Here is a 27,967-nt window from a genome sequence, read left to right as displayed (position 1 = left end):
TGAAAATTAGGGCAAATGCCATTTAGCAGCTCCTCTCCACCAAGTACTAAAACAGACCAAAATTTTAGAGTTGCAAAACAAAGTTTATGGGGAAAAAAAAAATAAAATATTTTGAGTGTCTTTTAACACCTGGCCCCAGGAAGCACAAGACAAATTCTCACTTTTAATCCCAGTAAATCTACACATGATACACAACTCTGGGAGCATGGCAGGTCAAAAACTTTGCACAACTATGAGAATGGCCACTCATTAAGGATGTGCAGATCCTTTCAAACTTTTTATTTCCTGTTTCCCAGCTTCTTCTCTATCTTTAGCCCTTCTTTTTCACTCCAGTGTTCAGATGAAAATATCCTAGTAGTTGACAAGCTACAACCAGCCAAAAATCTCCTTGAATGCTACAGTAAAACCTGCCCAAGAACATTCCCCCAGCCCCGCCAGCTTTGTTCGTTTCGGGGAGGACAGTCTGCAGAAGCCTTCTCATCACTGTGCAGCCCACCAGAGTAGCCACTTTTTCACAAATGGCCAGCAAAAAGCTATTTGAAGTACATGCTTCTGAATAACACGTCATGGTTTAAACAAAGTCAGCCATAAATCACGCAGTCATTCACTCACTCCCCCCCCTTCTTGCCCTCTCCCTACACCGGGAGGGACGGAGAGGAGAATCGAAAAGAATGCAACTCCCACGGGTTGAGATAAGAACAGTTTAGGAACTAAGGTATAACACAAATCACTGCTGCTACCACCAATGATAATAATGATAAGGGAAATAACAAGGGAAGAGAATACAACACCTCAGCACCAGCCGACGAATAACTCGCCCACTCCCCCCAGCTGAGCACCGACCGATACCTCCTCCAACCCTGCAGTGCACTAGACCTTACGGGTAACTCCCAGTTACATCCTGGGCATGACGTGCTGTGGTATGGAATACCTCTTTGGCTAGTTTGGGTCAGGTGTCCTGTCTCTGCTTCCTCCCGGCCTCCCCTCCTCCCTGGCAGAGCATGAGACTCACAGAGTCCTTGGTCAAACTAAAACATTTGTGTAATCAGCACTGTTCCCAGGCCTAAAGTCAAAACACAGTGCTGCACCAGCTACTAAGAAGGAGAAAAATAACTGCTACTGCTGAACCCAGGACACACAACACATACTTTAGATTGTTGTGAGGAATTTACTCCATTGCATCCAATCCTTGGCTTCCTGGCCTCTACACTGAACAACTTGGGCAGTCAGTCATATGACATAATAATAAAAATGAAAAATAACCTCTAGCCTTGTGCCAGATGTGGAGAATGCTGTTAAAAAGCATAGCAAGCAAGAGATCAGGCAAGTGTCTGACAATGACATTTCTCTGCAAATAACCAAAAGCGTCATCACCTTTCCAAACCTTGCATGGGATTTGCTGAAGGCCAAAGGCCCCCTTGCCTCAGACCTGTGCTCTCAGCTGCTGCAGAGCTGGCAGCACTCTGCTACCACCAGCAGGGCTCTCTGCCTTCCCACACAGGTGGAAAGATGGCTCCTACATGCCTTTCTGCAGTGCATATTCCACTGCAGTCAAGGGCTCCCTGCAGCCACTACTGGTGCCTAGCTGTGTGTTTACTTCCACACAGAAGCTTCTCTTGCGGTGACAGTACACAACCCACACCACATGAGTACCGAGCACCTTCTGCTCTTCCCCTACAGAAGCATGAGGAATGAAAACCGCTGCTATACAGTGCTGCCACTCCTCTCTATCCCTTATGCATGGCAGCCACAAGATGGCCTCTTCCAAGGGCCTCCTGCTGCCACACAAGATGGCCTCCTCTATGGCCCTCATGCTGCTGCACAGGGTGGTTTTCCCACTGGGCCTCCTGCTGCACAGGCATATGTGTTGCTTCGTAGTTTATTAAGCTATCTAAGCCTTTCTTTGCACATACAGGAATGGGATGGCTTCTTGACAGCACAGCTGTGTAAAAGACACGCTCTGGTCCCTACACAGCCCCTCTGTGGGCGGCCTCTGGAGCAGCAAGGGGCATTCACAGCAGAAGTGTGGCCCGTGCAGGGAGCCAGACACCCCACTGGCAGACCCTTCCTTATTTGGGGTGCCCCCCAGCGAGCAAAGTGCCGTTACACTGCCTCTGGCACATTGCCTTCGGACAAGAGCTGGGTGCCACGGTGCTGACCAGGACAGTGCAGCTCCCCTGCGGGGCTGGGCTCTCGTGAGATGCACATCCCTGGAAAGCCCAGAGCCCCTTCAACACCCTGCTCCAGCGTGAACCCTGCCCCACCTCTGGCAACAGAAAATGGGAAAAGGAAGAATAAAAAGGTGCGGGAGAATTAAGAGTCTTAAAGCAACACCCCCCTTCGCAACAACCCCGCAGCACACCGCGCAGGGTCCAGGGCCGCGGCGTCCCTGCCGCCCGCCCCGGCTCCGCCTGGCTGGGCTCGGCCGCCCTGGCACAGCCCCGCCCGCCCGGCGCGGCCGTTGTGAGGCCGTTTCCGCCTCGCGCCGGGCGGGGGCGCCGCGGCGAGGAGGCGCGGTCGGAGCGGGAGCGGCGAGGCCCATCTTGCTGCCGCTCGTCGGCCGCGCTCGGGGAGGAGGGCCCTAGGCCGGCGTGCGGCCAATCCGGGCGGGCGCTGGCGGCGAGCAGGGCAGAATGGGCTGTAGTTTAGTGAAATAGGAAAGCTGCAAACAGTGTGGAGTGCTCCCGGTGTAAATAAAAGGGGGAAAAGAAAAGTTTCTGCAAGTCGCAGCTCTGCAGCCTCGGTCGGGCCCCGGCGCGGGGGGTTGTGCGTCGCAAAAGCCCAACACACTGGACTTTATTGTGCTGCGTTAGCACGCTCTTCCTATTGTTTGTGTTTTTTTCAAAATATGGCAAAGGTTCAGGTGAACAATGTAGTGGTGTTGGATAATCCTTCTCCTTTCTACAATCCTTTCCAATTCGAAATCACATTTGAGTGCATAGAGGACCTGTCTGAAGGTGAGTACGTTTTTCCCGATACGGATTTTGTAACCCCGGGCTCTGCGTTTCAGGGGTTTTAAGGCTTAAACTTTGCGCAGGCCTGCTTCTACAATTTACCAGTTTCTCCTTCGCCGCATCGCCGTGCCGAGGCGAAGGGATGGATGTGCTCGCCCGAGCCGCCGCCGGAAAACCGCTCTCGCCGAGCCCGGCGGGGAAAGTTGGCGGCGTTCGCCCGCCCTAGCCGCCGACTCGGGGCCGGCTCCCCTCTCCCCGCCGCGCCATCGGCGAGCCGAGCCTCAAGTTGCGAGGAACTTGTTTGAGTGGTGGTAGCCATGTTGCCAGCTTTGTGTGTGCGTGGGGGGGGGGAGCGCGACAGGGAGAGGGTTAACCGGGCTCAGCCGCCGCGCGTCCCCGCGCCCGCGGGGAGAGGTGCTGCTCCGCGGCCCGCGCCCCTACGCTACTCAGCGCGCGGAAGAGGCTCCGCGGACAGCGGTTCGTTTGCCTCACTCTCCATTTTAATACTTAATTATTTTAATTTTTTTTTTTTACGGCTGTGGGAGGTATGGGCGTTCGGGCTCGCCCCCGGGTGCCGGCAGCCGCCTGCGGCGGCGGGGTGCGGCGCGGTAGGTGCGGGGGACCGGTGGCACAGCGCGGTACTGTATGGCACGGCACGGTGGCTGCGGGAGCCCTGCCGGTGGGGGAGGGGGCCGGCCGCCAGCCACTATTTTTGGAAGTCACTCGAAAGTTGCTGGCAGCCGCAGGAGGGGGATTAGCCCCGGCGGCGCCGCCCCGCGGGGACCCCCCTCCGGTGTCCGGGGCGCTGGCACTGCTCCCTGCCGAGGGGCGCGCCACGCCGCCGGCGGGCTTCCTCCCGCCTTCCCCTCAGCCGGGCGGGCCGCGAACCGCCTTCGTCTCGGCGGCGCTCGGCAGCGCCGCCTCCGGGCCGCCGGTAGGCCGCGCCGCCGCGCTCCGCGAGAGTCGCCCCGAGAGGCCGCGCGTCGCCCGTCGGGCGGGAGTTTTGAACGCCCCGGCTCGGGGTGAGGAAGGCGGCGGCGACGGCCCGGGAGGGCAGACGGGGCGCTCCTGGCAGCCGAGGCCGCTCTGCTGGGGCCGCTTACGAGCGGCAGAGGGCAGCTGCCTGGGCCCTGGCTGAGACCAGCGCCGCCTGCTCGCCGGGCAGCCCCAGCGGCCTGAGGGGCGAGGGGAGGCAAAGAGAAAACCGGAGCCGGCGACCGGTAACACCTGGCAGGCTGTCTGGCGTTGTGGTTAAACTTGCTTCACCCCGCGTGCCTCTGTAGCAGTTTACAGTTGTGGTGCCGGCGGCCTGTGACAGCGCGCTCGGTGGAACGGCTTGGCTTGCTCTATTCCACCGCCCTTGGGAGGGACAGTCGTGCTGGCGGGAACTTCAGAGGAAGTCCCGTCTGAGCCTGGGATTTCCTCTAGCCTTCTGCCGCTAGTCTCATGCCCCTTTACAACCGGCCGAGACGTTAGTCGGAGCTGCCTGTACCAGGGTGTGCTTCGTGCCCATCTCCAGGTAGCTGACTGGATCTCTCTAGTCAGTCTGGCCTCATCTGGGATACGGTATCAGACCCCTCGATGGCAACCGCTGCGGGAAGCGACAGAGCCTGTCACAGAGGCTCCGCGCGAGGCGTTATGCCTTTCTTTCCAGCTGTGCACAGCTGTATGTTACGTGCCTCTCACTCTCTGGATTTACGTTAGGGTTAATTCAGGACAATCGGGATGAGAAGAATTATAGATGGTCTAATGCAAAATTCTCAGTTTCCTGCCCCCACGTAAAAGCAGGTTAGTCTACAGGATAAATTCAGGACGAGCACTGCTGTCTTTCACATTTAAAACTAAGATTAAACATTGCCTGTTGTATACTCCATGAAAAATTTGCTGTCATTGCCTTAGCCTACTGTGCTGTTTTCTCTTCAGCCAGTCCTGTGCACCACTGACCCTAAAGTGCTGAACTCCAGCCATATTTTTTCTTTTTGAAAAAAGCTGTTGTTCAGTATCAAGGTACCTAAACAACATTAAGTGTATAATTTAAAACTTATTTTTAGAAAGTCCGTTTTTAGTACTAAATGCTACTGGTTTATAATGAACTTTACACTGTTCAAGATTAATGGTACAGGATGGTGTGATAATCTTAAACAACTTAGTGTAAAAGCTTTTGCTTCTAGTAAGTACTAACTTACTCGAAGATGTTGACAAAAGAGGTCCTTAATTGTCCTGGGGGAGGGGCCTGCGTACTTGCAGTAGCTAGTACTACATGCTTAAAAGGTAAATAAAGCCTCGGATACAGTACGTGACCAATTGTGCTGTGCTCTATAGAGGAGTAAGATTTCTTCCCAAGCCCTGTTAATTATGTTACTTAAACCCCCAAACCTACATTGAAGATAAACATGATAAGCAATAAGAATTCAAGTTCTGTTGAAGTGCATTTTTTTTTCTATGCTTAAGTTCCATTTGTGTCAAGAAACCATAATGCAGACTTTTGGATTTTGCAGAGCATAGTAATAAAGCAGACGTAATAAGGTCCAGGTTTGCACTTTCACATACACAATCGAGGCATTGTTCATTAGGGGAAAAAAAGAAATATACCATGTAAGTTATTTAAGATACAGTTTTGAAACAACAATTTAAAAAAAAGTCAGTTATAGTTTTCTGTAATGCTGATGTTCCCTTCCTCTGGTTTAAAAAAACCCAAAACACAAAAATCTGTAAGATTAGATTTCTGTGTGTACTTTCACTTTTTGATTAAAAGTCACATATATAAGGGAAAAGTTGGCCCAGAGGGGGCCAATGTGTGCTTTTTTGTAGTTTCAGCTTTCAAGCACCTGTGGTGGAGTGAGTGAGTTACAAAAAAAAACCCTGAATTGTAAGAAATGTTTGATTTTGATGCATCATTTTAAGAAGCAAAATGCTACTTTTTGGTTTTGTTTTTTTTTTTTTTCCTCCTGTAAATCTATTTCAGGATGTGGGTAAAATCGAAGCACCAATATCTTTGATGAGAATATGATCTAATCATGCTATCACAATTTTACATACTTCTCAGGTTATGCAGGTTACATGTGAAGGAATGGAGGTGTACACTTAGTATGCCTGGTGCTTACACAGTGAGTTTTTTTTATTCTGTTTACTACCTTAAGTTGTGAGGTGTATACATGGAAGGTGAGAATTTCTTTTGGGGAGGTAAGTTGGTATTCAAGGCGTGCAGTGTGGTATAGGCGTATAGAGGCATCATTGCTGTATTGCAGCCATTCTGTCAGACTTTGAGAAGATGCTGAACATAGCTCCCAACAAGTAAATCGGCCCTGTCCTCTTGAAAATTAACCTATGAAAATGGAGGGATTCCTGCAGTACTGACTGCCTGCTGAGAGATGGTGGGATGGTCCATGAGGAACGGGGCAGGCACTGATAAATTTCCCCAGTGAAGACGGGTCCTTGTTATTTTAGGCCTATTGCCAAAGAATTGATTTTAGGTCATGCAACACTGTAGATGGGGAAGAACGGAGTACCCTTGACTGTAATGATAAATAATGGTAGGTTTTGGTTTTGTTTGTTTTGTTCTAGATTTGGAATGGAAAATAATTTATGTGGGTTCAGCTGAAAGTGAAGAGTATGATCAGGTGTTAGACTCTGTTTTAGTAGGACCTGTTCCTGCGGGCAGACACATGTTTGTATTTCAGGTAAGTTTAGTTTAACTCTTTCCTAAAACGGTTGTGTTAATTTGTTTAAAGATGACTATCAAACTAAGAAGCACTTGAAAAATAAGGCCAAGCTAGAAGAACAGTAACAAATTCATTCCTGTTTGGTGGGGTAAATGTTCAACCGTTATATTTGGCTAAGCATGCTAAATTACATAAAAATACAGCAATTTGTAAGATAAAACAGAATGCCAACAGTAGGTAGGAGGCATTTGGGACACAAGCGTGTAGATCAAGACTGTCCAACAAACTCTGGAACATATGACAGTCCTATGAAGTACTGCTGTTAAAGCTAAACATTACTAAGAAGAAATAATGAAGGGGAGGAGGAAGGAGAACAGGAAAAGAGCAGTACTAAGGTGGCTTACTAGCCTATTCTGGTTTCCATTTTAAGTCGGGGGGGGCAGGGGGAAGAACTGAAATAGACCTGCCTAAATTCTTACAGAAGTGGGTCTTTTGTTTGTTTTGTTTGGGGTTTGTTGTTGTTTTTTTAACCAAAATTATGATTTAGCTCACTTTTTTTCTCTATTTATCAAATACTAGTATTTGTCTTGTAAACTGAGAGCAAAATCTATCAGCAGAAAAATAAGATTTAAACTTGAGTATGGCTTATTGTATAAGAACCACTCTACTACCCAAATGCTATAGATTTACTTAACTGTCTAATGGTAAATGCATGAAGGAGTATGAGCATTAAAAAGTGCTAATGAATACACTTTCTTATTTCTCAGTTACTGTAACAGTTTTAAAACAGTATGAGTGGTTTTTGAGCCATCTTGATTAATCCTGTAAATTCCAGGAAATGGCTTGTGTGTTTTTTTTTTTTCCTTAGAGGACAGGCTAAAGGAACAGGATCAGGCTGGAGGTTACATTTATCAACCACATGCATGCAAATTGGTCTTGAAACACTTCTGTCTGGGCTTGGAGCTGGGCCAAATTTTTCCACGCTGCAAGTAAAGCAGATGCGTAACAAATGCATCATTTATTAACAGTTCTTCCATTATCAAGCTGTTACATCTTATGGCATTAATTGGTCAGAAATAGGTGATCCTCTGTTGCCCTCAGAAGGGCTGTCTTGTAGCACTAAATCCAGAAAAATCAGCTGGCGTTTACATTTCTAATTTAAAAGGTGCACTGTTCTCAAAGTTACGAGGACTTGTTGATGGTGATGGGAAGGAGCAGGAGGTAGGTGCCTAAAAAGGCATGTAGGATAGATTTATCAATTGTATCCCTGTTACAGATGACACTACAGCTAAACTGAGAGTAGACATGAAGACTTTTTGCTTAGATTGGAATAAGTCCTATAAGAGAGTCAATACTCCTGTGTTATATTGATAAAGTATCCCTTTTATTTCTTACGGAAGTACTGTTGGTCTAAGTATCGTAGATGGCAGGAGCAGTGGATTTTAGGTGAGGGTAGGACTCTGCTAATATGTACACAGGAGACCACCAAAACACAGTGCTGCAATAAGCCTTTGCTGATGACTGAAGCTGTTTTATTCACCAAACTGAAGCAGCCTGGGAGATGGAGAGAACTAGCAAGGGAAGGCAGAATGGTGCAAAGCACAGAACTGCAGGAGGCATATAATATAAAGAGATTGTGCTCATAGGGGCAGCACAAGAAAAGGACCCTTGCAGAGGTGTAAAAAATTTCCAGCTAATATGTAAACGGTATATTTTTCTAAATAGGAAAATGGCTGAAACGGCAAGTAAAATGGAGTTTCACACAGATAAAATCCCAGGGATGATAAAACTGTTTCTCTTGAAAGGAAGCTGTGCATCAGGTTGGGAAGTTGTCCTTACATACAGAAAGATGGAAAATTATTGTGCTTTCAGACTTAAACAATCATATTTTTAAATACTAAAAAAAAAAAAGTTTCTATTAAAGGCCCAGAGCTTGGCCTTTTTGTTTCTAAATACCAAGATATATCAGTAGTGAAACCTCATTCTTTCTCTTTGTGCACTTAAGGATTTTCACAGAAATTTCTCTTTGAGAATATAAGCATGTAAGTAACTCACTATCTTTAAGTGGGGATATGATGTTAGCTACCTACTCTGCAGTAGAAGGTATGTAAATAATTGTATCGTGGAAAAGCAAGAGAATTCAAGACAAATACATTGTGTGGTTTCATAAAATTCCTAAGTAATTTGTAGAGTAAGAATGACATTAAGACAGGATTTTTATGCAAAAGTTAATCTACTGTCTTTTTGCCTACCAAGAAGTTTGCAACTGCTGACTTACCACTTGATCATATCAAGATCTTATTTTTCTCCCACCTGTGTATGATCATTTGTTCCCTATTCAATTAAGAAGTTTGACATCCAAGGCAGGAAGTTCAAAATTTGAGAGAACAGTTTCAAACTGTGTTCAGTGCCTTTTCCACTCAGCAAAACAATACTTGGGAGTTAAGTAGAATTAAAACAGAGTATTTCCTTGGTTTCACTAGGGTATCATAGAATTGATGCCAGTGGGAACCTGGAAGAACTACAGTTGCTGTTAAGGAGCAAGTTGAGTTCCAGGGGGGGTGAAATGGAACAGTATCCTTTTGCAATATATTAGTCTGTAACTGCCCACTGTGGAATTTAAGGTAATCAAATGGTCCTGGGCACTGTTAAAACAAGACTACTTAATTAGAATTGTGATTTAATGTGGATTGGCAGTTCTTGTGGTTTCTTCAAGCTTCTATATTTGCCCTATTCCTTGGTCACCTTTTCTATTCCCCTCTGTGAGTGGTAAAGCCACTTCATCATTTTCTTTCCCTTTGGGGTGGAGGAAGTTGTATTCTACCTGATTCCCTGGTTGCTTCTTCCACTAGCCTTAAGAGGTCTGAGTCATCTAATTCTGCAAAGTGCCTACAGCTTCTTATCAAAAGCTAGATTGGTTTGGAGGCTTAGAATTGAAGTAGTAACGAGCAGAAGGCAATGCTGCATGACCACTAGCTCCCCAATTTCACAGTACTGGAAGATATAAATACTACAGAAAACTACGGATGAGAGGGGCAGCAGCAGGAATCAATCCTATTTGTCCTCTCTCCTTAGCTAAGATTTGTTACACTCAAACCACTCTAACATACATTGTTAATACCAACTTGTACTTGCAACACAGGTGTTCATTGTTGGCTTCACAGCTTCATGTAAAATTGTAAACATGAAGCTCTTTTCATTTGTGTTTAGATTGCTGCTACTTTAAATCCTATAGGAGAATGAGGCATCACATATTATCAAAAATGTGTAGTTAGGAAGGATTTTAAGGGACTGATGTGAGCCATGTTTCCAAGGCAAGCTTTATTATTAGTAACTGCAGAGCCATGGTAAGTAACTGAGGAAGATTATAAAAGTTGTCTATTGATTAGTATTGCATCCTGGCTCAAAATGTCAGATGTCTCTGTGATGCCTTTAACTGCATACATTTTAACAAATGTAGGCAAGTGGAAGGAGGTGAGAGAGAGTAGTTTATTCCTTTTCTAGAACTCTCTGAGATAGCTCAAGCCTCATCATAGCCTGCACCTGCTTTTCTTACTGAAGTATAAGTTACATTCTGTATTTTGAAGGGTTTAGTCTTGTTAAAAACACATGCAGACGTATTCAACAACAAAAAAATCTTTACTAAATTACAAGACAGGCTGGAGAACAATGAGTTAGTACACTTGCTCAAACAACGGTTCAACTGATGATGTATTTAAAAGCAGGTTTATATCAAAACTGTCTAATCACATATGAGAAATGTCAGCACACTTACTATTCCAAGTAATTCTGTCTCTAGAGTATAGTGTCCTAAATTCAGGGTTAATGTTGTTGTGAGAGCAGGTACATTGTCTGGTTAACTTGGAGAATAATTTTGAATATAGTCCTTACTCAGCTGTTAAGACAAGTACTTAAGATTGACCTGCTAGATAGGTATGTGGTATCAATTTTATTTTAATCCATCCTCCCCTTTCACATCCAGGCTGATGCACCTAACCCAGGGCTTATTCCAGATGCAGATGCAGTGGGTGTAACAGTTGTGCTAATTACATGCACCTATCGAGGTCAAGAATTTATTAGAGTCGGCTACTATGTAAACAATGAATATACTGAAACAGAACTGAGAGAGAACCCCCCAGTAAAGCCAGACTTTTCTAAGGTAAGACATGTTTTGTTCTAATAATACATCAAATGTATGCTTACAGAAAGAGGTTTTTAAGAAATGAAGCCAAATCCCAAGTGATCCCATAAAGTGCATGAAATGAGGCATCAAATAATGGAAAAGACTGGGGGAACAAACTACAGGTGACATGCAGAACATCTTGAAACTTACAACAGCTTCCACTGTCTTGAAGCCTTGGCTGGACTTGTTAGTTTGCATAAGTGATTGGGAAATATTTACTGAGAGTGTGCTTCCTTGGAGAACAAAATCGGCATTACTACCAAAGCAAACTTTTCCTGGGATCAGTCTTAACTTTCATAATGGTGATAAGGTGCCATCCTCCAGTTAGCTATATATTATCTTGAAAATGGTGAAAGATTAAGAGAAAGTGTTTTCCTTTTTGCTGCATACATAAATACAACATGTTTTCAAAGGAGAAGGAATGCCAGTCATGATAATAAAATGTAACTAATGTCTAGGCATGGCCACTGCCACAGTATAAATATCTTCCAGACCTAGGTACTGTTTTTACTTTAAAACTTTAGTAGACAAAATTCAGTTAGTTAATATAAAGCATGGTATGATAATTTCGTATAAGGAGGGGTTGTGATCCTAAATGATGACAGCCTGCTGGTGGAATTGGTACAATTATTGCAAGCACCATAAAGTCAGTGTGAAATTTTGTGAAGTACTGTGGTTGCAAAATCTTTTTGGGGGTAATTTGCTTTACTAGAAGCTGGCTAACACTTGCACTTTACTTGCAGAGCTGTCATACAGCCTTGAACTCACTGAACGGTTAAAATATCCTCTCAAGAAAGCAGTTATTTTTCTTAGCAGTATGTTAGAGTAAATGAACAAGTGGTGTGTTTCTGTAAGAATGTTTCTGATCTGTGGATAGTAGCTGTAGATTCAGATTTACGTGAATTACCTTTTCTTTTTACACATACAAGGCTATGGAGAGAGTAAAAGCAAAAAAGTCTATATGCATGTGAGCTTCATTTTGAGATGTACACATTACATAATCCATATATTTTCTTCTCTCCCAGCTTCAAAGGAATATTTTGGCATCTAATCCCAGAGTCACGAGATTCCACATTAATTGGGAGGACAACTCTGAAAAACTGGAAGATGTAGAGAGCAGTAACCCAAATCTACAGTCGCTGCTTTCTACAGATGCATTACCTTCAGCATCAAAGGGGTGGTCAACATCAGAAAATTCATTAAATGTTATGTTAGAATCTCATATGGACTGCATGTGACTAACCAACATCATTTTGGTACTGTACATGTGTTAAACTGTAAAAACAACCAGAACTATTTCCCTCAAATTCCATAAGTACATAGTTGACAAGCAATGTGAAGAACTTGTTTTAAAACATCCTGTAGAAAGTTTATATTAAAAAAAAAAAGAAACCAAACAAACAGTATTTGAACAAATTGTGGAATATAAATACAACTATTTTTAAGTAATTGCCTTTTTTCTCTAATGTGTTATTCTGTGTGGTCTAAACCAAACCTGATTAAAGTATACATATTGTCCGTCCCCCCCCCTTTACTTTGTAAGCACTGTTATAGGCTAAAAAAGCCTGAAAGTTAAAGCATTCAGGCAAAATGAAGGAATAATGCTGTGTCCTCATCTCTGATGCACAGATTGCCAAATATAAAGTGCTGTTTAATAGCAGCTTAAGAACAAAACTGTCATTAGATGGAGTTCAAAGAAAAAAGTATCTCATTAAAAAAAAAAAAATCCAAAAATGTCCTTTTGCTGTGAAAGCAGACAGCACAGTGTAATTTTAGGTGCAAGCTTCTTCTCCTTTCAAGGCACATACTTGTTACTTAAAGCATGCAAGTTGAGATTTACCATCTGCTATCTTGGATATATCCTGCTGCTGCTTAGTCAAACTGTGGTTCATTAAGGACAGTGTTTCATGTGGATTTGGGCAAGTATCTCAGGAAAGAACCCTTTTCAGCCACCCTAATACCACACACCATTTGGTTAAAGGTTTCAAGCAATTACTGGAAAATTGAAGCAAGATAAAGGAATAGCACGCATGAAAAAAAAAAAAAGGAATGCTCTTAGATTGTGTGTGACTGCAGATTGGCAAATTTATTTTCAGGTATGCTTTATTCCTGTAGGTTTTTTTCAGTAATAAGGAAGTTAGATGCTTGCTTTCTGGTTTTTTGAAACATCTGAAATATAATGCTTTTTTGTTTTTTCTCTACCCTCGAAGGCAATCCTATGCATTGGTAAAAATCAAAAAGCAAACTCTGTTGTGGCAGGCATGACACACTTTAGATTATGTTGCCTGCCCTGAAGTTCTTGCAGAGACACCCTAGTACCTGAGGCATCCTTGAAGTTAAAAAGAGCTAAGCAGTAAATTGTAAAGACTTCAGACATAATTATGACACTAAGAATTTAGTTATTCATTCCAGTCCTCCTTAGCCTTATGCATTTACTGTGACTGTGCATTTAAAATTGTGATCTGTTCTGTCAGATACAGGAATATAGTCCTGCTAGTTACTAGTAACCACCCAAACTGTGAACCTTTGGAGGTTCCAGATCCTTAAAAAAAATAAGGTAGATTTCATGATGACTGACAGTATAGCTGTGAGCAGAGCCCTTTCTGCCTTCTCTAATAGGAATGAAGACATTCCAAGGAGTTAGCACTTCTCTTTCCATGTCAGTAGTGAAATTGTCTTCATTTCTAACGTGTATATTTTTTAAATTGGAATGACCTGATCTGAGTATACATGTACATGCACATGTTTGTTTCTTCTTTGGAAACCCAGCAGTACCTATAGTAGCTGACTGAATGGAACCTATTAATATTTGGAACCCTAGTTCTAATGTGTGCTCTTACAAATCTCTCTAATTGTTTAAAGTGATGATTAGCAATTCATAAGTATTAACACTCCAATATCTGTATAACTTAACACAAAGAACTGGTCCCGCAAAACAGCAGTTGCTTCACTTGAGGGCTAAAATTATGTGGACTTTTAAGAAAGATCTTTTGATTTTCAGTTATACTGTAACTTTAAGGTGTCAAGTGACATTTTTGAGATTTTTCATGCACTTTATTCTATTTGTAAATCTAAGAGGTCTTTTAAATGTAAGCATGTAAATAACTTGGTTATCTGCCTAAACTTTGGCAGGCTAATGAAGTGTGCCTTGAGCTAAGGCTATTATTAGTAGTATTTCAAACCCTTGCACCTATTGAAGATTCAAATGAAAACATGAAGCAAGTACAAGCTGTAACCAGAATTCATGCATCAGTAGCATGAAGGTTTCTTAAAAGCGTATGCCACAAATTGATGAAATTAAACTGCTTCTATTACTGCTATTACTGCCGTTGTAGAGTCAACTACAAAATACAGTCAGCAAAACTATCACCCAGCAAACCAGTTAATCAGAAAGTGAAGATCTGTTCTGTTTAGGAGGAAAAAAATCACCTGTGCATGAGGCTGCAGTAGCATTTGGCACCCCATCACCTGTTAACGCTAACACATCCTAGATACAGTTGGCTCACTAATGACAGGAAAAAGAATAGCCCTGCTGTGCTTGGTGAAACTGGAGAGCACCTGTACCTCAGGAGAGCACCTCACGATCTTTGCAACAGAAATGGTCTGTCTTTGCTTTTTGAAACACTGGATGCCTCTCAAGTCTTACACATGTTTGTACAGATCTTAGCAGGCCATACACAGTGCCTTCTGAATATCACATTTCCTGGCAAAATCCCATTCCAAAGACATGGAATTAGAGAAATCAAATTCTAGTACTCCAGAGGCTTCAGGTCTGATCAGCAGGCAACATCACAGCACAGACTTAGTGGTATTAAAAGATACAGTGCATATAAGGCATCTCTGTAGAGACCTGTCACTGATGTCTTGAAAGTTTTGAAACAGGAGACTGTACACATGACATAGTAGCAGCTGGTGCAGACAGCACAGTATTACAGTTTCAAAGATGAGTTCACCTTCCCACAAACCTTCACTTGCAGAGACCACTGAGACACAGGGGAGTGCTACAACTCCTATTGGCAGGACTGATGATGAATCTCACTGTATTTTTCCATCAGATAGACTCAGTTCCATTAGAAGATTGTCATAACAATTTTCAGGTTATTGTATAAAGAAGTGGACAGATTGGTCAAGGTAACATTTATGGATGAAAAACACAGGTGGGATTTTGTATACCTAGCTTGAAAACAAATTTGTCCCTTCTACAGTCACGTGATTTGTTCATGCATCACCTTTGGTTTGAATTACTATGATCTGAGTTTGAAGGAACTAAAAAGGCTCCAGTGCCATCCTAATGGAGGCTGGTGAAATTTAACCTTTTCAGTGGCTCTACAAAAATGCACTGAACAAGCCAATCCTTGCCACCAATTTTCAAAGCTGCAGCAACTCAACTTTTCCACAATAACCACAGTATATGAGTTTCTAGCTCAGCAGGCAATGTGTATTCCTGAGATCTGAGTGACAAAGTCACAAAGACAAATCTGATGATCTGACAGTCTGTTATTTTCTTTGTAGGGACTCAACTGCTGATTTTCTGGAAGTCAGCTCAGGTTGGAGGCTGGCCACTTGCAGCTAGAAAAAGAGTGGCCACTGCCATCTGAAAATGGTCTGCAAGCCTGCAGATTCTCTCATTTTTGTAAGAGCCGCAGAATATTGGTCCAGAGATGATGGGTTAATTGTGACTGTTGTTGCTAGCTGGGAAGCTCTACTCAGTGCCAACAGGGAAGATGCAACAAAGCTGATAGCTGTATGTCAGGGCTGGCAATGTATGTGGGACTCTTCATTCTAGGCCATTCCATTGTATTTATGTTTCTAGTTAAAGTTCTGCTTCTTAAGAGCTGGTTTTGCAGTGTGTGATATTAGAGCTGAAGTCACTAGGGAGGCTTTGTTAAAGGCAAACCCCAGGTTTCTATCTGGAATTTCGAAAGCAAAGAGGCCCTCAGGAGGGGATGGAGTGAGGATACACCTCAACATTTCCAACTTTTGTTATGCTGATTTGGAGGCATGGCTGCATACTCATTGTCTGTGGCTTGAGGGATGTGACTGGCTTTCCTGAAGACAGAAAATCAGAGGAAGGTGTGTTTGCTGCAGAAGGGCTATACCAGATATAAGAGATGACAGCTATGTGTTAACAGCAGCATTATGAACTGGCTGAAATGTCAGGAACTTTTTTAATACCCCTGGACCATGAGATGAAGAGGCCTAATTTTCAGCATAAGGGGGTCCTCCTTTTTGTCCTATCTCACTAGAAAGGTGTGGAGGACCTGCACTGATATGACCTGCGAAGAAGCAGGGGCTTTATGATTTGGTAAAAGGAATTCTGAAGACGGGATATCTATCCAGAAATCAACTGTTTGAAATGCCTGCCATTTCAGCAGCAGGATAAAAAAGTCTGATGAAGGCCTGCCTGGATGTATTATGCCACACGTGCGCAAGACCTGAAACCTCCAATCAACATTGCAAAGATTATGCTCCTGCAGAATTTCTTGTCCAACCTAACTACAGGTCTTCAAATACAGATGAAAGAACAGAGCAACATTTCTAAAGATAGATACCTACTTGACTATATGGTCTGTTGCATGCAGGTAGTTATGGTAAGCTATGTCTCAGGACAGAGCCATCTTGGAGCAGCATTACTGAGAGGAAATTAAGGGAGAACTCAGGTATCTACAAGAGACAAGACATTGTTACAGATGTCACGTATCTCTGAAGAGCTTTGATCACAGCTTCAAAATTCGTTCCTTCAAGGAGTCTAACACAGTTTCTACAGAGTTAAGGCATCTTCAACTTGAGGCCCAACTGTTTAAGGAACAGCCAACAAAGTCATGCTCTCACAAAACTATTTTCAAGGTACATGCTGATAGAAAATACTTTTAGTTCATATACAATTATGATTGTTTAGGAAAAAAAGTAAGAATCCAGTGGTAGAAGTGAAGATGGGAGAAGAATGGCCTAAAGGCTTTATCTCTACTAATAATTTTATCAGGGCAAGAGTATGGATCCACACTGGAAAACTTCCCTGGCACCGCCTTGGCCTGTATCAACTAGGGAATGCCCAGGGACAGTGAGGAATCTACAAACAGAGAAAAAGGTCTCTAGTTTCAGTGTCTTGAGTACCTCAGGATACTGACACCATGTACTCTATTCATATTCATGGCTGGATGGCTCACGTCAGCCACTTTGGTTTTTAATGGATCACAAGAGAGAGAACTGTTAGCACCTTGAAGCCTGCCTGGCAGGGAAAGGCCTATTGTAAAAGATGTCCCTTTCCCCTTGAGCTAGTTGCCTTCAATGAAACAAGAAAAAACATAGTAGCAAAGTGCTGTTGGCATGATATGGACAATGTTACACATTGCAAAATGTCAGCAAAAAGGCAGTACCCTCAAGGCTCTGTAATAGAGGCTGTCTATGGAGGGGCCAGAAGGCTGCATTTTATACACCTCAGGAAGGCATATTGTACAGAACTGGAGAGCTGGAGAAACAGCTGATCATCTCCCAGATTTTCAGACAAGCTGTTGTAAATGCAGTTCAGAAAATTCTTTAAGCAGCATTAAGTATCCATCTGTGGAGGGACACAGCACCAAACACAGCTTTGCAGAAATATGAACAGCCAAACGTGCACCAGCAAGCAGCAGAATGACTCTGGCCCAGATGTCCACAAGTGTCAGCAGCACACATGTGTTGGTTCCCATCCTTATGGAGTCAAACACACCGCTCAACTGATCACTGCAGATCTCAAGCTCCAGGGGTAGATTAAATACTTTCTTACTAGTGATGACCTCATCTAAATATGCACAAGCAGCACTATGGCTCTGGGGACTGCAGAACAGTTAAGAACGGTTAAATTCACGAGGAAGGTGGGAACCCACAAAGAGATTTTGTTAAACCTCACAAAGTCTTTACCTGTCTGGAAAACTCTGTATCAACTTCTATAAAGTCAATGTACTCAAATGACTCCATGTGATTCTCAGTTGAGAGATTAGTGGGGGAGAATGAACCAGGCCTTTAAAATAACCCTAACTATTCTATGATTCTATAACTGAACACTGTGTAGACAGAACCAGACAATGGGACAGATGGTTCCCCCATCTATTTACAAAACAGTCCTATAGTGGTCAAATAAGTTGTTGAACGTGGGCTGGTCTTGTGGCTGCCAACTTTCATTAAAGAGATGTGGGAGGAACAAATCATCATAGATGTCCTAAACTTGCAGAGAACTAACAGAAAATGTCTACTGTTTGCAAGAAAGGCAACCTAATAAAACAAGGAAATTCAGGAATGCTATCCAGGGAGTGGAGGTAAAGTTCTGTTTTTCCAAACCAGAGAATAGATTATTGGTCCTTTGTAAGGGCTATCTGCAGCAAGCAGGCAACTTGAACCTTTTGGCGAGATAAGGAAGATGAAGGTCTTCCATACACAGAACACGAAAGCCTGGGTCATACTTTCTGAATCCGGCAAAACACATTTGATGAAGCACAGACTGTGTTTACACAGCCGTGGGGCAGGCAGGAGCCTGTTGCGAAGAGCAGAGGCCCAACAGCAAATCAAGCTGCAGAGCTGAGTCACTCTTTTCTAAAATTCTGGGAGGCAATTCCGGTTAGGTCTGGTTGGGGTCACAGGCTGCAGCGGGCACATGGAACCACAGGGCCCCAAAGGATCATAGTGGATATCAAAGCACATGATACCTGAGGCAGAGCAGGAAAGGGAATTTTGGCACAAGGAGAACACTAATGGTCTGATACGTTGTCCCGGTACAAATAACACTTTAATAGAAAACCAAGGGAAACTGACATGATGATAGACAGTTTTGGAAGCAGAATTGTAATTCTATGGTTGATAAATAACTCATGTCCTAAACTAGTATTGGATGGGTAAGGGGTAAAGACTTGTTAATGCACAAAATCTTACCAAAGCTTGGTTAGATATTGGCAGTTTTCTCTGAAAGAGGAATCCAGGTGTAAGACAGCTTTTAGCACTTTTCCAGGGCCTACCAAATCTCAGCTGTGCTTTTGGTCCTATGTGGACTGTAATCCCAGAGCCGGCAAGTAAACTGCAATGCAGACTGCTTTCTATACGAAGTAAGGAACTAGTTGAACATGAAACTTACAGATTTAGTCTTTGTAGACTGGAAGGAAAAATGTGCATTAGGATTCTCCCCTCATGAGAAAGCAGAAACAGGTAATTCAAGTGTACAATTATGACAAGGAAAGGAAAGCAATGTAATAGTTCTCTAAATTCATCGCTTAGAACTTCTGCACATAGAGCAAGTTGACAAAATTGATGTTAGGTACACATACATAAGACACTTCTTGCACAGGGAAGAAGGCAAAGAAAATAATTCAAACTACATCAAAACTCCTGGGCTAGAAATTAATGCTTTGGTCCAGCAGTTCTAGTGGAAAAGTTCCATGGAAAGACTCCCTTAAATTAGATCAGGGTTAATAAGATTTCTTGCTAGAGACTCAAGTTTCACTTGTGACAAGGGTCCTAAAGAATTTTAAGGTGGAAATTTGATGCACCTGCTGTCAGATCTGGAGGGAAGGGAGAAGAGAGGGAAGCAAAAGGCTTTTTAAATGTAAGGAATGTTTAAGTGAAATGTTGATGATCTGAAGACCCAGTAAGCTTGTAAACTGCAGTACTGGTTTTCAGGGCAGGAAATGTCTTTGAATATGGCTATCATGGCTGAGCTGGAAATCACATCACATGGAAAATGAAGCACAGGAGGGAGATGAAGTGAAGGAGACAACAGCAATATCAGAGGCCAAGAGCAGCTGACACAGGGAGGTTACTACTGACAAAAGTAGGCAAAGTAACATTGAAATGCATGGCAGAATTTCACTCCAGATAACTGTCAGTCCCCCAGCAAAACTTAAATAATTCAGCTCTTACACAGAAGAAAAAGGTTATGTTGAACCAAAATGTTCTCTTTGGCTTCCCTCCAGACCTGTTTATCAACAGTTTGAATGGAAAATCAAACTTATTTTTTAACAAGTTACCTGCACGTACATGTTCAACATCACGTTCCAATTCTGCAGCTACAAAAGACCCAGTTACACACATGTACACATAGCTACAGAACTGGGAAGGATTTATCCTCTGCTGTTCCCATGTACAAATAATGCTGCTTCCCAGACATAAAATGAAAAGCAGCACTCGCTATGTGAGAAACATTCAAGGTACACATGCTAGCTGAGACACTGGGGTCTGTCCCTAATTAGTTTGTGATTTCGAATGTACTAGTAATATAGTCATTGGCCCAAATAAAGTCATTTGAAGGTGTAATCTGGGGAGAACCTGCACATTCTCCCCAGAAGAGTTTGTAAAGATGCCTGGTATTCTTTACAGAAGAATACCAGCTGTAAACATGGTATTCTTTTTACCACGAAAAGAATGATAGCTGGGACATGCCTACATTAAACAAACAAAGCTTGCTCTCTGAAACCATCTTGAAACCACCTTTATAAGCCAGAAATAATTCCTCAGCGGGAGTGAATTTCCAGAAAGTGAGCAGAAATCAAACTGGCACCTGACCAGAACATATAAAAGAACAGAAGAAAGGAAAGTATCTGTTCAGGAGAAATGAAATGATGCTAGCCCATCACAGTATGAGCTCTGGAAAGATGTCATATTTGTCATAACTGGGAAGAACACTAAAAATACAGGTCCAGATCATCCTCTGCTAGCAAAGCAGCGTGAGGTGCCTCTGGATGAGGCTTTTAAGGTTCCCTGTTAGAAGCTCATCACACTGCTCTACTGATACAGAAGAAGGGGCAGGACTGCCCTTCTGCATAGAATCTTATCAGGCTTCATATGCCTCCACATCAATTTGTTGCTTCAGCTGTGCTCATACAACCTGAGCACATATGTTCATATATTTAGAAGACCTCTGTATAAACATACTCGAGTGAAAAAAAACACTCCAGTTGAAAAGGCACATACCTGCACTTGTAGATCCAATTCCTGCAGTAAGCACAGAGCGTGGTGTGATCTTTACTGCATACTTCAGAAACTGAGATTTCCCTGTACCTGGGTCTCCAACCAACAGAAGATGTGATTCACCTTTGGGGAAAATGTTGATGTAGGAGTAGACAGTTCATATACAGAGAAAGATATACATAAAATGCTCAGAATCAAATAATACTTTTCATTGTTCACCTAATGTTTAGTACTACATATGCATTACAATATGTAATCCTGTTTAAGACTCCGCTATTTTTTTTGTGTGATAAATATATTGTTTAATAAAAGGATGTAGTCATACTGCTGCATCCAACCCTAATATTTACAATGCAATATTTTAAAAGTAGCAGCAAGAATTTGATGTACATCTGTAATGTCAGTTCTCACATGTTAGAGTACACATTTCCCACTCAACTCACTCTTGAACATGAAATAAAAGGATACCAGGTTTTAGTTATCGTCCCACTATTCAGTTACTTGAATTATTGCAAAAAGGACTAATAAAACCAGCAGGTTGTTTTTCTTAACTAATTCTGTTACACTGCCAACGGTTACACAACTCAGTAATTTCAAGACAATGAAATTACAGAACTGAGTAATTTGGCTACAACAATCTCACTGAAGTGCTCTAAAATTATTTCATTGTCTTCTACAAAATATTAATACAACTTCAGTTCAGATATAAAGTCTATAACTTTACTTAGCTGCTGGAGCATTCAGAAAATCCTGTATCTGTATATACTGACATACTGTTTCAGAATCCTTATGACCTACATAGATTACAACCTGCATACCACCTGGCACATGGCATATTTGCCATCTAATAACAACAGAAGGAGAATCAGCAGGCAGATAACTTAGAGTAACAGAGCTAAGTGAGATGTGCTGACAATCACAGATGGAAAAGTCTGGCATTAGGAAGTAAAATGAATCCTTTAATTTTTCCTTTCAATATAGCATAGTGATCCACATTAAGGAAACATTAATATTCTATCCTTTGGTGCCAAATACTGCTGGGAATATTCTACTAGAAATCATTTCAAAATGTTACTTATACAATAAAAAGTGAGTTTCTGTTTTACCTAAAACAACTGCCTTTAATATTCTACTTAGTGGAACCCTGAATGCCTACTTTTAGTTGGGAAAAATTAAAATAAAAAGAGGAAGTCTAGACACCCACTTGATTTCTCTGAGATTCTGGAAGAATATTCAGCATTAATCAAAAATTGCTCTCACTCAAGTAAATGGGATGATCATGCTCCAAACCCCACTGGTTTGATTTTGGAGGGGAGAGGCATGTGGGAGAAGGCAGTGATGGAAACAACTGTTAGAAAAGAAATGATACTATTGGGAACAATACTAACCTCTGATTCGAGTTCCAGTAGCATCGGTCCTCTGCACACCACCAGCAAGCACCATGGCTACAGCCAACTTCACCAGGTACAATCCAAAAACTTGAGGACACAAGCTAGCCAAAATTTCATTTCTCCCTAAAATGGAACAAAAAATGGCACTCAGCACTGCCCCATGAGTAAAATTTGGTTTCTCCTATGTACACCATCAAATAACTGCCCTATGTCCACAGCTCTTTGTACGTTCAGAAATAATTTGGGCCTGCTTCCTGAACAAGAGCAACAAGGCAGGGAGGAGATTTTGGGGTTTGGGTTTTTTTTTGGAAACTGGACCCAAAGCAGTTGTTTGATCCAAACTTCCTTCATTATATCAGAGTTTAGTCTTCCACAGTCACAAGCAGCAAAGCCAATCCTATCACAATTGGAGGAATCTATGGTCTAAATACCATGAGGAAAGGCACTAAGAAAATGCCATCATGCGAATTCTTGTTTCACAGATCAAGTGTAGGGTCTATAAAGAATAAAACATAAAAGCTTCCAGACTTAAAAATATCTCCTCAAATACCACTGTTTGGTGCATTTAAGAAAACTAAGAAACCTTCTAACACTTGAAGAGCTTTGCTCTAAACCTGTACACCCATAGCATAGCTCATTTTCTCATCATTGTCTTGAATTTCCTTCTTTGTCTCTTCTGTGTCAAATACCCCTTTTTTCCCACCCTTCTGTGTCTCTTCCCAGCAACACAGTATTTCAGTCTTCTACCATAATGATGTTGACTTGGAAGGCCTGTGACAGAATTAGTTCTGTCCTTTGAAATTTTGACACTAACAGCACAGTAAGGAATCACAGATTCAAGGCTATACATAACTCCCATTGCTAGGGAATAAACAGAGTGACCACTTTTGGGTTGTTAACTTCATGTTTTAAATTTAGATGCAAGTACATGGTACTGGCAAAATATGTAGGCACCTAAAAGACGACTTGAGGCATATGTATTTATTGTGGAGATCTTCTGAAGGAATTAACATCTTTGTCCAAAAATGAGATTTAAAAAACTTCAGTCATCCACAGTGTAACTTGATATTTAACTCCCCAGTTGCCTCTGGTTTACTTCAGATTCATTTGCCTTGTGATTCTTGAGCAGCGTATCTGCTTCTTCCTAGATAGCATACAGGAAAAATAGTCACTTGCATAAGTTCTCTCAGACACCTGCCATAGAAGTCTTTTTCAGGACACCAAGTACACAGCATCATGAACTGGTTGAGACACAATGCAGTAGTAGCTACCATTATCTCTTGAAAAACAGTCGGTGTACACACATCCTGTTGTGAAATGGCCTATATCTTAACTCCTTAGTCAAATTTCATCTCACCCTCCGTTTCAACATTAATTCAGAAAAACAGCCTGAAACAGACATCTCAGGCAGCCAGTATCTTTCCAATTTCCACCTCAATTTTCTGGTACCCACCTCATATTAATTTATTTATTCTGAATGGGTAGTATTGCCTAAAACCACATTGCTCCCTGCAGGCTTCCAAAAATTGTCCTGAGAATTGAAGATTAAATAGGACCTTCAAAGAGGATCCTGAACTACTTTCTGAACAGTTCTATCCATGGTGATAAGAAATGTTCTCATTCCAAACAGCAGGAAGAAGAAATGTTCTTGTTCCAAACAGTAGGAAGCTAGCAATTAAATTGCTTTCCGGGAAATTAAACTGCATTTCCAGAAAAGAATCTTTGTAATTGACAAGATCTCCAATTTCTTATGTGAGTGCGCTAATTTTTAAGCTGACATGGGGAACATTCTCACCTACTTTTCCTCCTGTTTGTCTTTTAAGAAGGAAGACTGAGCCCTTTTCAGGGTTTAAAAAGACAGTGTTAGCCTGAGACAGGTTAGTGGCAGAAATCCAAGAATCCATTGAACTTCCATGCTGTTCAGGAGGAAGCACTCAGATTATGGAGAGGGACAGAGTTCCAGGCACAACTCATACTAACTCTTAGGTGTTTAACTGCAGACCATGGTAAGTTTAGGAGCCGGCACATTAAACACTCTGGATGTTCTGGAAGCCACTGTGAATTGGAAGACTCTGACATTTGATAGGAGGCTCTGCAGCACCTAAGTCAAAGGTCTAGGCATCCAAGAGTTAGGTTAAAGATGAGATGTACTAAGCTCTCTGGTGAAGATTCACCACTTAATTTGGGATGCAGAGACAGTGAGTCAGATCTCTCGCCCCAGAGTCAACAGCTATGCTGACTAAAAGCAGATCCAGTCCACACTATTTCTTCTAAAAGGCATGCTGCTTCTTTCTTGAGTTTTTTCTCTTCTCTTTTTTCCTGATCAATATATTATTTCTCATTTCTTGTTAATAAATGTTTCACAAAACACCTGACTAGAAGTCTCAAAAGATGGAAGATCAATGCAGTGTGTTTGGTATTTTTTTTCCCAGTAATATTAAAGTAAGAATTTCATATTCCCATACTGGGAAAAATATATTACTGGATGAATGAGTGGTGGGACACAATAATGGGGGAAAAATAAGTTTAGTTTCTGTATTTTCACTCCTGATTTAATTTCTATCTGATCATGTGTCCTACTTAAAGGCTTTCAACTACTAACCTGCTAAGGGATCATTCCTATGCATTTCCCAGAAGTCTTCAAATTCCTTTCGGACTTCTTCATCTATTACAACCCCTGCCAGCTGCTCGTTGTTTACTTTAACATAGTTGGCTTTCAAAACAAGCTCCAAGTCACAGCGTGCACCCTCATGGAAAGGTTTCCACCTCTGCATTACCACTCCGTACACTGTGATGTCATCTCCTGGAAGTAACAACAGAAATGAGTGAAGTAACAACAGAAATGAGTAAAGTAACACCTGACTTGAGCTATATAGATGTACGCGCTGTAATGCACAACAATGCAATTGAGATCCTCTTGTTACAGTTAATAAGGTTAAAAAGGTCAAGAAAAAGCAAACCTGCAGTTACTGCAAGTCTAAAACATTAAGCAGCTTACTTGTGTCTATGGTAGGATGTTGCTATGTGTTTTTACTTCTGTTTAAGGGAGGTGAATACTTAAAGCTCTGCTTGTTTCCTCTTTTAGAAAAGAGGAATTCACGGTAAGCTGTAGAAGCTCTTCTTTCAATTAGATTTATTATAAAAAAATTTACTCAAAACTTATTTGACTTCTGGTAACTTCAGTAATGAATTCCAGAATCACTCATTAACATTCTGGCCACAGTGTTCTTCTGAGAAAGCACAACCAGAAATTAATTTCTTGTGAGGATGTGCCTATCTGAGAAGTTTTTGTCACTTCTTCATACATCCTCCTGACAATTAGCTTCCTTTCTGAACGCCAAGTAGCTTTCTCCACCTGCAGCACTCCTTAGATAAGAGGTCAGGTTACCTAGCTCTTCAGCCTACAGAGACACACCACATGCTGTGTGACAATGTGGACCGATCTCCTCAAGAGGTTTGGTGTTTCCACACTAAAAAGATTTAATATACTTTCTGTGTGGCACAACACATTACTTACTGAAACTGGTATGTCAAACAGTCAAGATATAACATGGGGATGTATGACACTTTCTGTAGTACTATTCAATTGCCATGCTAACATCCAAGCTGAAACAACATGAGAAATGAACATAGCTCACTCAAGAAGCCCTCAGCACTGACAGCCTACTCGGCAAAGATTCATCTCAAACGTAAAAATAAAAATGCGTATGGTACAAATATATGAGATATATGCTGTATCCTCACCAGACTTGCAACTGTCCACGAGGTCATCTTCTAGAACAACCACCATGCAACGAGGGATGCTTCCAACAGACAGTCTTTGAACCTAGGAGACCAAAGGAAAAGCACTTTTTAAGAACAGCACCTTTCAAAAGCCATTTATAGCTGCTCTGGCTTCAGGACCTACATTCCTTTCCTGGAACTGAGGTCAGGCTTCACTTTTTCTCACAAAACTTACACAGTATGCACAGTATACATGCCACTGCTGCCATGAACTTACTGACGGAAGCTTAACGCTTATGTTAATGAGAACAGGATTGGGTATTAGATTAGCTGAAGGTGCTTAAACCTGGGAGGTGCTGTGTGATTTCAGTATCTTGCTGAAGAAAGCTCACCAAAAGAACTCATTTGAAAGAGGTGGGGGGTTGGGTTTTTTTTTTTTTTTAATAATTTGACATAGTTTTAGGGACCTGTTCAATATGCAAAGTTTATTTTGGGTGCTGAAGCACGTCCATGGGTTAGATAACCCTTCACTGAAGCATATACTGAAAGATTATTCTATGTATTTTTCTCGTGCTTAACCATAATTTGACAGGCTGAGAGGTAAGTTTACACCTGGGTGTCAAGGATTAAATCAACAACAGAAAAGGAAAATCACACACAACCAGAAAAACGGATATTGACAAATGTGTCAGTAAGACCTGTAATTCTCCTTCTTTTCTCTGGGGCAAAATCTATACAGTCTTGTCACTGTCTATTTCCAGCTAGCATCTTTCCATTTACACTTAAAGGCTGCAATAGTTTTTAGAATATCCACTGCACAATTACAACAATAAGAAGTACCTTTTCACGCTGCAGTGCATGGTCATACATGCTAGAATTCTGGATTTATTCACTCCCTAGTGCCTAGGAAGGTTAATTTCCCCCTTGTACATTATCTAAATGGCCACAAATAGTTCACATCACTGTCTGTACTGGTGGCATATACACAGGTACTTGCAGAGCTCAATAGGAGACACAAGTGAAATTCATTCCTGGTTTAACTTTACCGTGCTTAATAAGCCCATGCTGCTGAAAATCCTTCCCATCATAGAGATCTGTCACACAGAAAACCAAAAAAGAAATGGTCTAGAAACCATATGTCAGAAAAAATCATTATATGAACATGTAACATCGGGCTCGTTTACTAGAAAGAGTTTTATTCCCTTATTTTTTTTGCTATTCTGAACTTTTAAGAGCTTCATTTTGAATTTCATACATTTCTGCTCTTATACATACATTGCATGTAGATTGGCACCACTATCCTCTTAATCTATAAAACTAAAACCCTGAAACAACTGAAAATATCTTAGAAAAGGTTTATGAAAGAGATACTGAGCACATTAAAACCAGAAGCATTGCTTGCAATATACCCTGCTTATTCTCAATATTCATGCAGTATAGATTTTCATGTGCCAGTTTTATCTTACTTATGCACTACTGTAAAAAGAGGCCCAATTGTTTCTTACTCCTTCAGCTTAGCTGTACTTTCACCCAGGGCTACCTTCAGAAAAATGAATGCAAATTCTGTAAGGTTCACATATTCAATAATTGTTGAACTCAGTACTGGCTGAAGGGAACAGACATCTGCAGATACCATGTATTGACCATACTGCACCACTTGGCTACCACTAGGCTAGCTTTAGTCCTTAAAAGCAGCATTGAACGTCAGCATCTTATACTATAAACACTTAGAGAAACAATGCACATTTGGTGTTGTAAAGATTTGACATGGAAATTTCATCTATGCACTGACCCTGGGTATTTCATACAGCATTGAATGGAGTTACCTAATAATGCAAGTCTAGTTAACATGTGCCTACATTTTTAACTGACTGGAGATCTCTGACCAGCAGGCTGTCTGGCTTCTCTCAGTTCTCTCAGGTATTTGTTTTAAACAGCAACAGAACCTGCAAAATTTTTCTACTTATCTTAGCATGTAAAACTTACCAGTGGAAATGGGATAAATTTAATTCTGACATAAGCACCAACAGTATCACTAAAATAATGAGTTACCTTATTCCAGCAGGAAACTAAGCTCTCAGATGCCTTCCTGAGTTAGTTCTCTTTGTACTTGGCACACCT

General features: G+C 41.8%; 2 protein-coding genes across 7 annotated transcripts in view; one reads left to right on the top strand and one right to left on the bottom strand.

Moving 5' to 3' along the window:
• Positions 1–27,967, bottom strand: part of MCM9 (minichromosome maintenance 9 homologous recombination repair factor) — a 46,719-nt gene that overhangs the window by 13,812 nt on the left and 4,940 nt on the right. The window contains exons 3-7 of one of the 5 annotated variants that reach the window (XM_065680992.1): positions 25,868–25,949; positions 24,726–24,926; positions 22,121–22,246; positions 20,736–20,855; positions 5,430–7,599 (exon numbers count right to left, since the gene is read on the bottom strand). In XM_065680992.1, the coding sequence (XP_065537064.1) occupies positions 7,493–7,599; positions 20,736–20,855; positions 22,121–22,246; positions 24,726–24,926; positions 25,868–25,949 (636 nt within the window). In that variant the 3' untranslated portion in view covers positions 5,430–7,492. Of the gene's footprint in view, positions 1–5,429; positions 7,846–20,735; positions 20,856–22,120; positions 22,247–23,022; positions 23,268–24,725; positions 24,927–25,867; positions 25,950–27,967 lie in introns of those variants that run through there. The other 4 variants (XM_065680993.1, XM_065680990.1, XM_065680991.1 and 1 more) reach the window with 4 other exon arrangements.
• On the top strand, positions 2,504–13,000 carry ASF1A (anti-silencing function 1A histone chaperone). 2 transcript variants are annotated; one of them, XM_065680996.1, is made up of 4 exons: positions 2,504–2,957; positions 6,519–6,634; positions 10,599–10,775; positions 11,825–13,000. In XM_065680996.1, the coding sequence occupies exons 1-4, from the start codon at positions 2,849–2,851 to the stop codon at positions 12,035–12,037; spliced, it is 615 nt and encodes a 204-aa protein (XP_065537068.1). In that variant the 5' UTR covers positions 2,504–2,848; the 3' UTR covers positions 12,038–13,000. The 2 variants fall into 2 exon arrangements, with proteins under 2 accessions (XP_065537068.1, XP_065537067.1); XM_065680995.1 differs by lacking the exon at positions 2,504–2,957 and adding an exon at positions 3,257–3,431.

Source organism: Lathamus discolor, chromosome 5 (genome assembly GCF_037157495.1).
Source record: "Lathamus discolor isolate bLatDis1 chromosome 5, bLatDis1.hap1, whole genome shotgun sequence".
NCBI lineage: Eukaryota > Metazoa > Chordata > Aves > Psittaciformes > Psittacidae > Lathamus > Lathamus discolor.
The sequence above is the reverse complement of the archived record's forward strand: the minus strand, read 5'-3'. Positions and strand labels throughout refer to the sequence as shown.

Coding starts and splice junctions, on each gene's coding strand:
- ASF1A (XM_065680995.1), top strand. CDS start 3,272: ATGTTGCCAGCTTTGTGTGTGCGTGGGGGGGGGGAGCGCGACAGGGAG. Junction 6,635..10,598: donor GACACATGTTTGTATTTCAG/GTAAGTTTAGTT, acceptor TTTCACATCCAG/GCTGATGCACCTAACCCAGG. Junction 10,776..11,824: donor TAAAGCCAGACTTTTCTAAG/GTAAGACATGTT, acceptor CTTCTCTCCCAG/CTTCAAAGGAATATTTTGGC.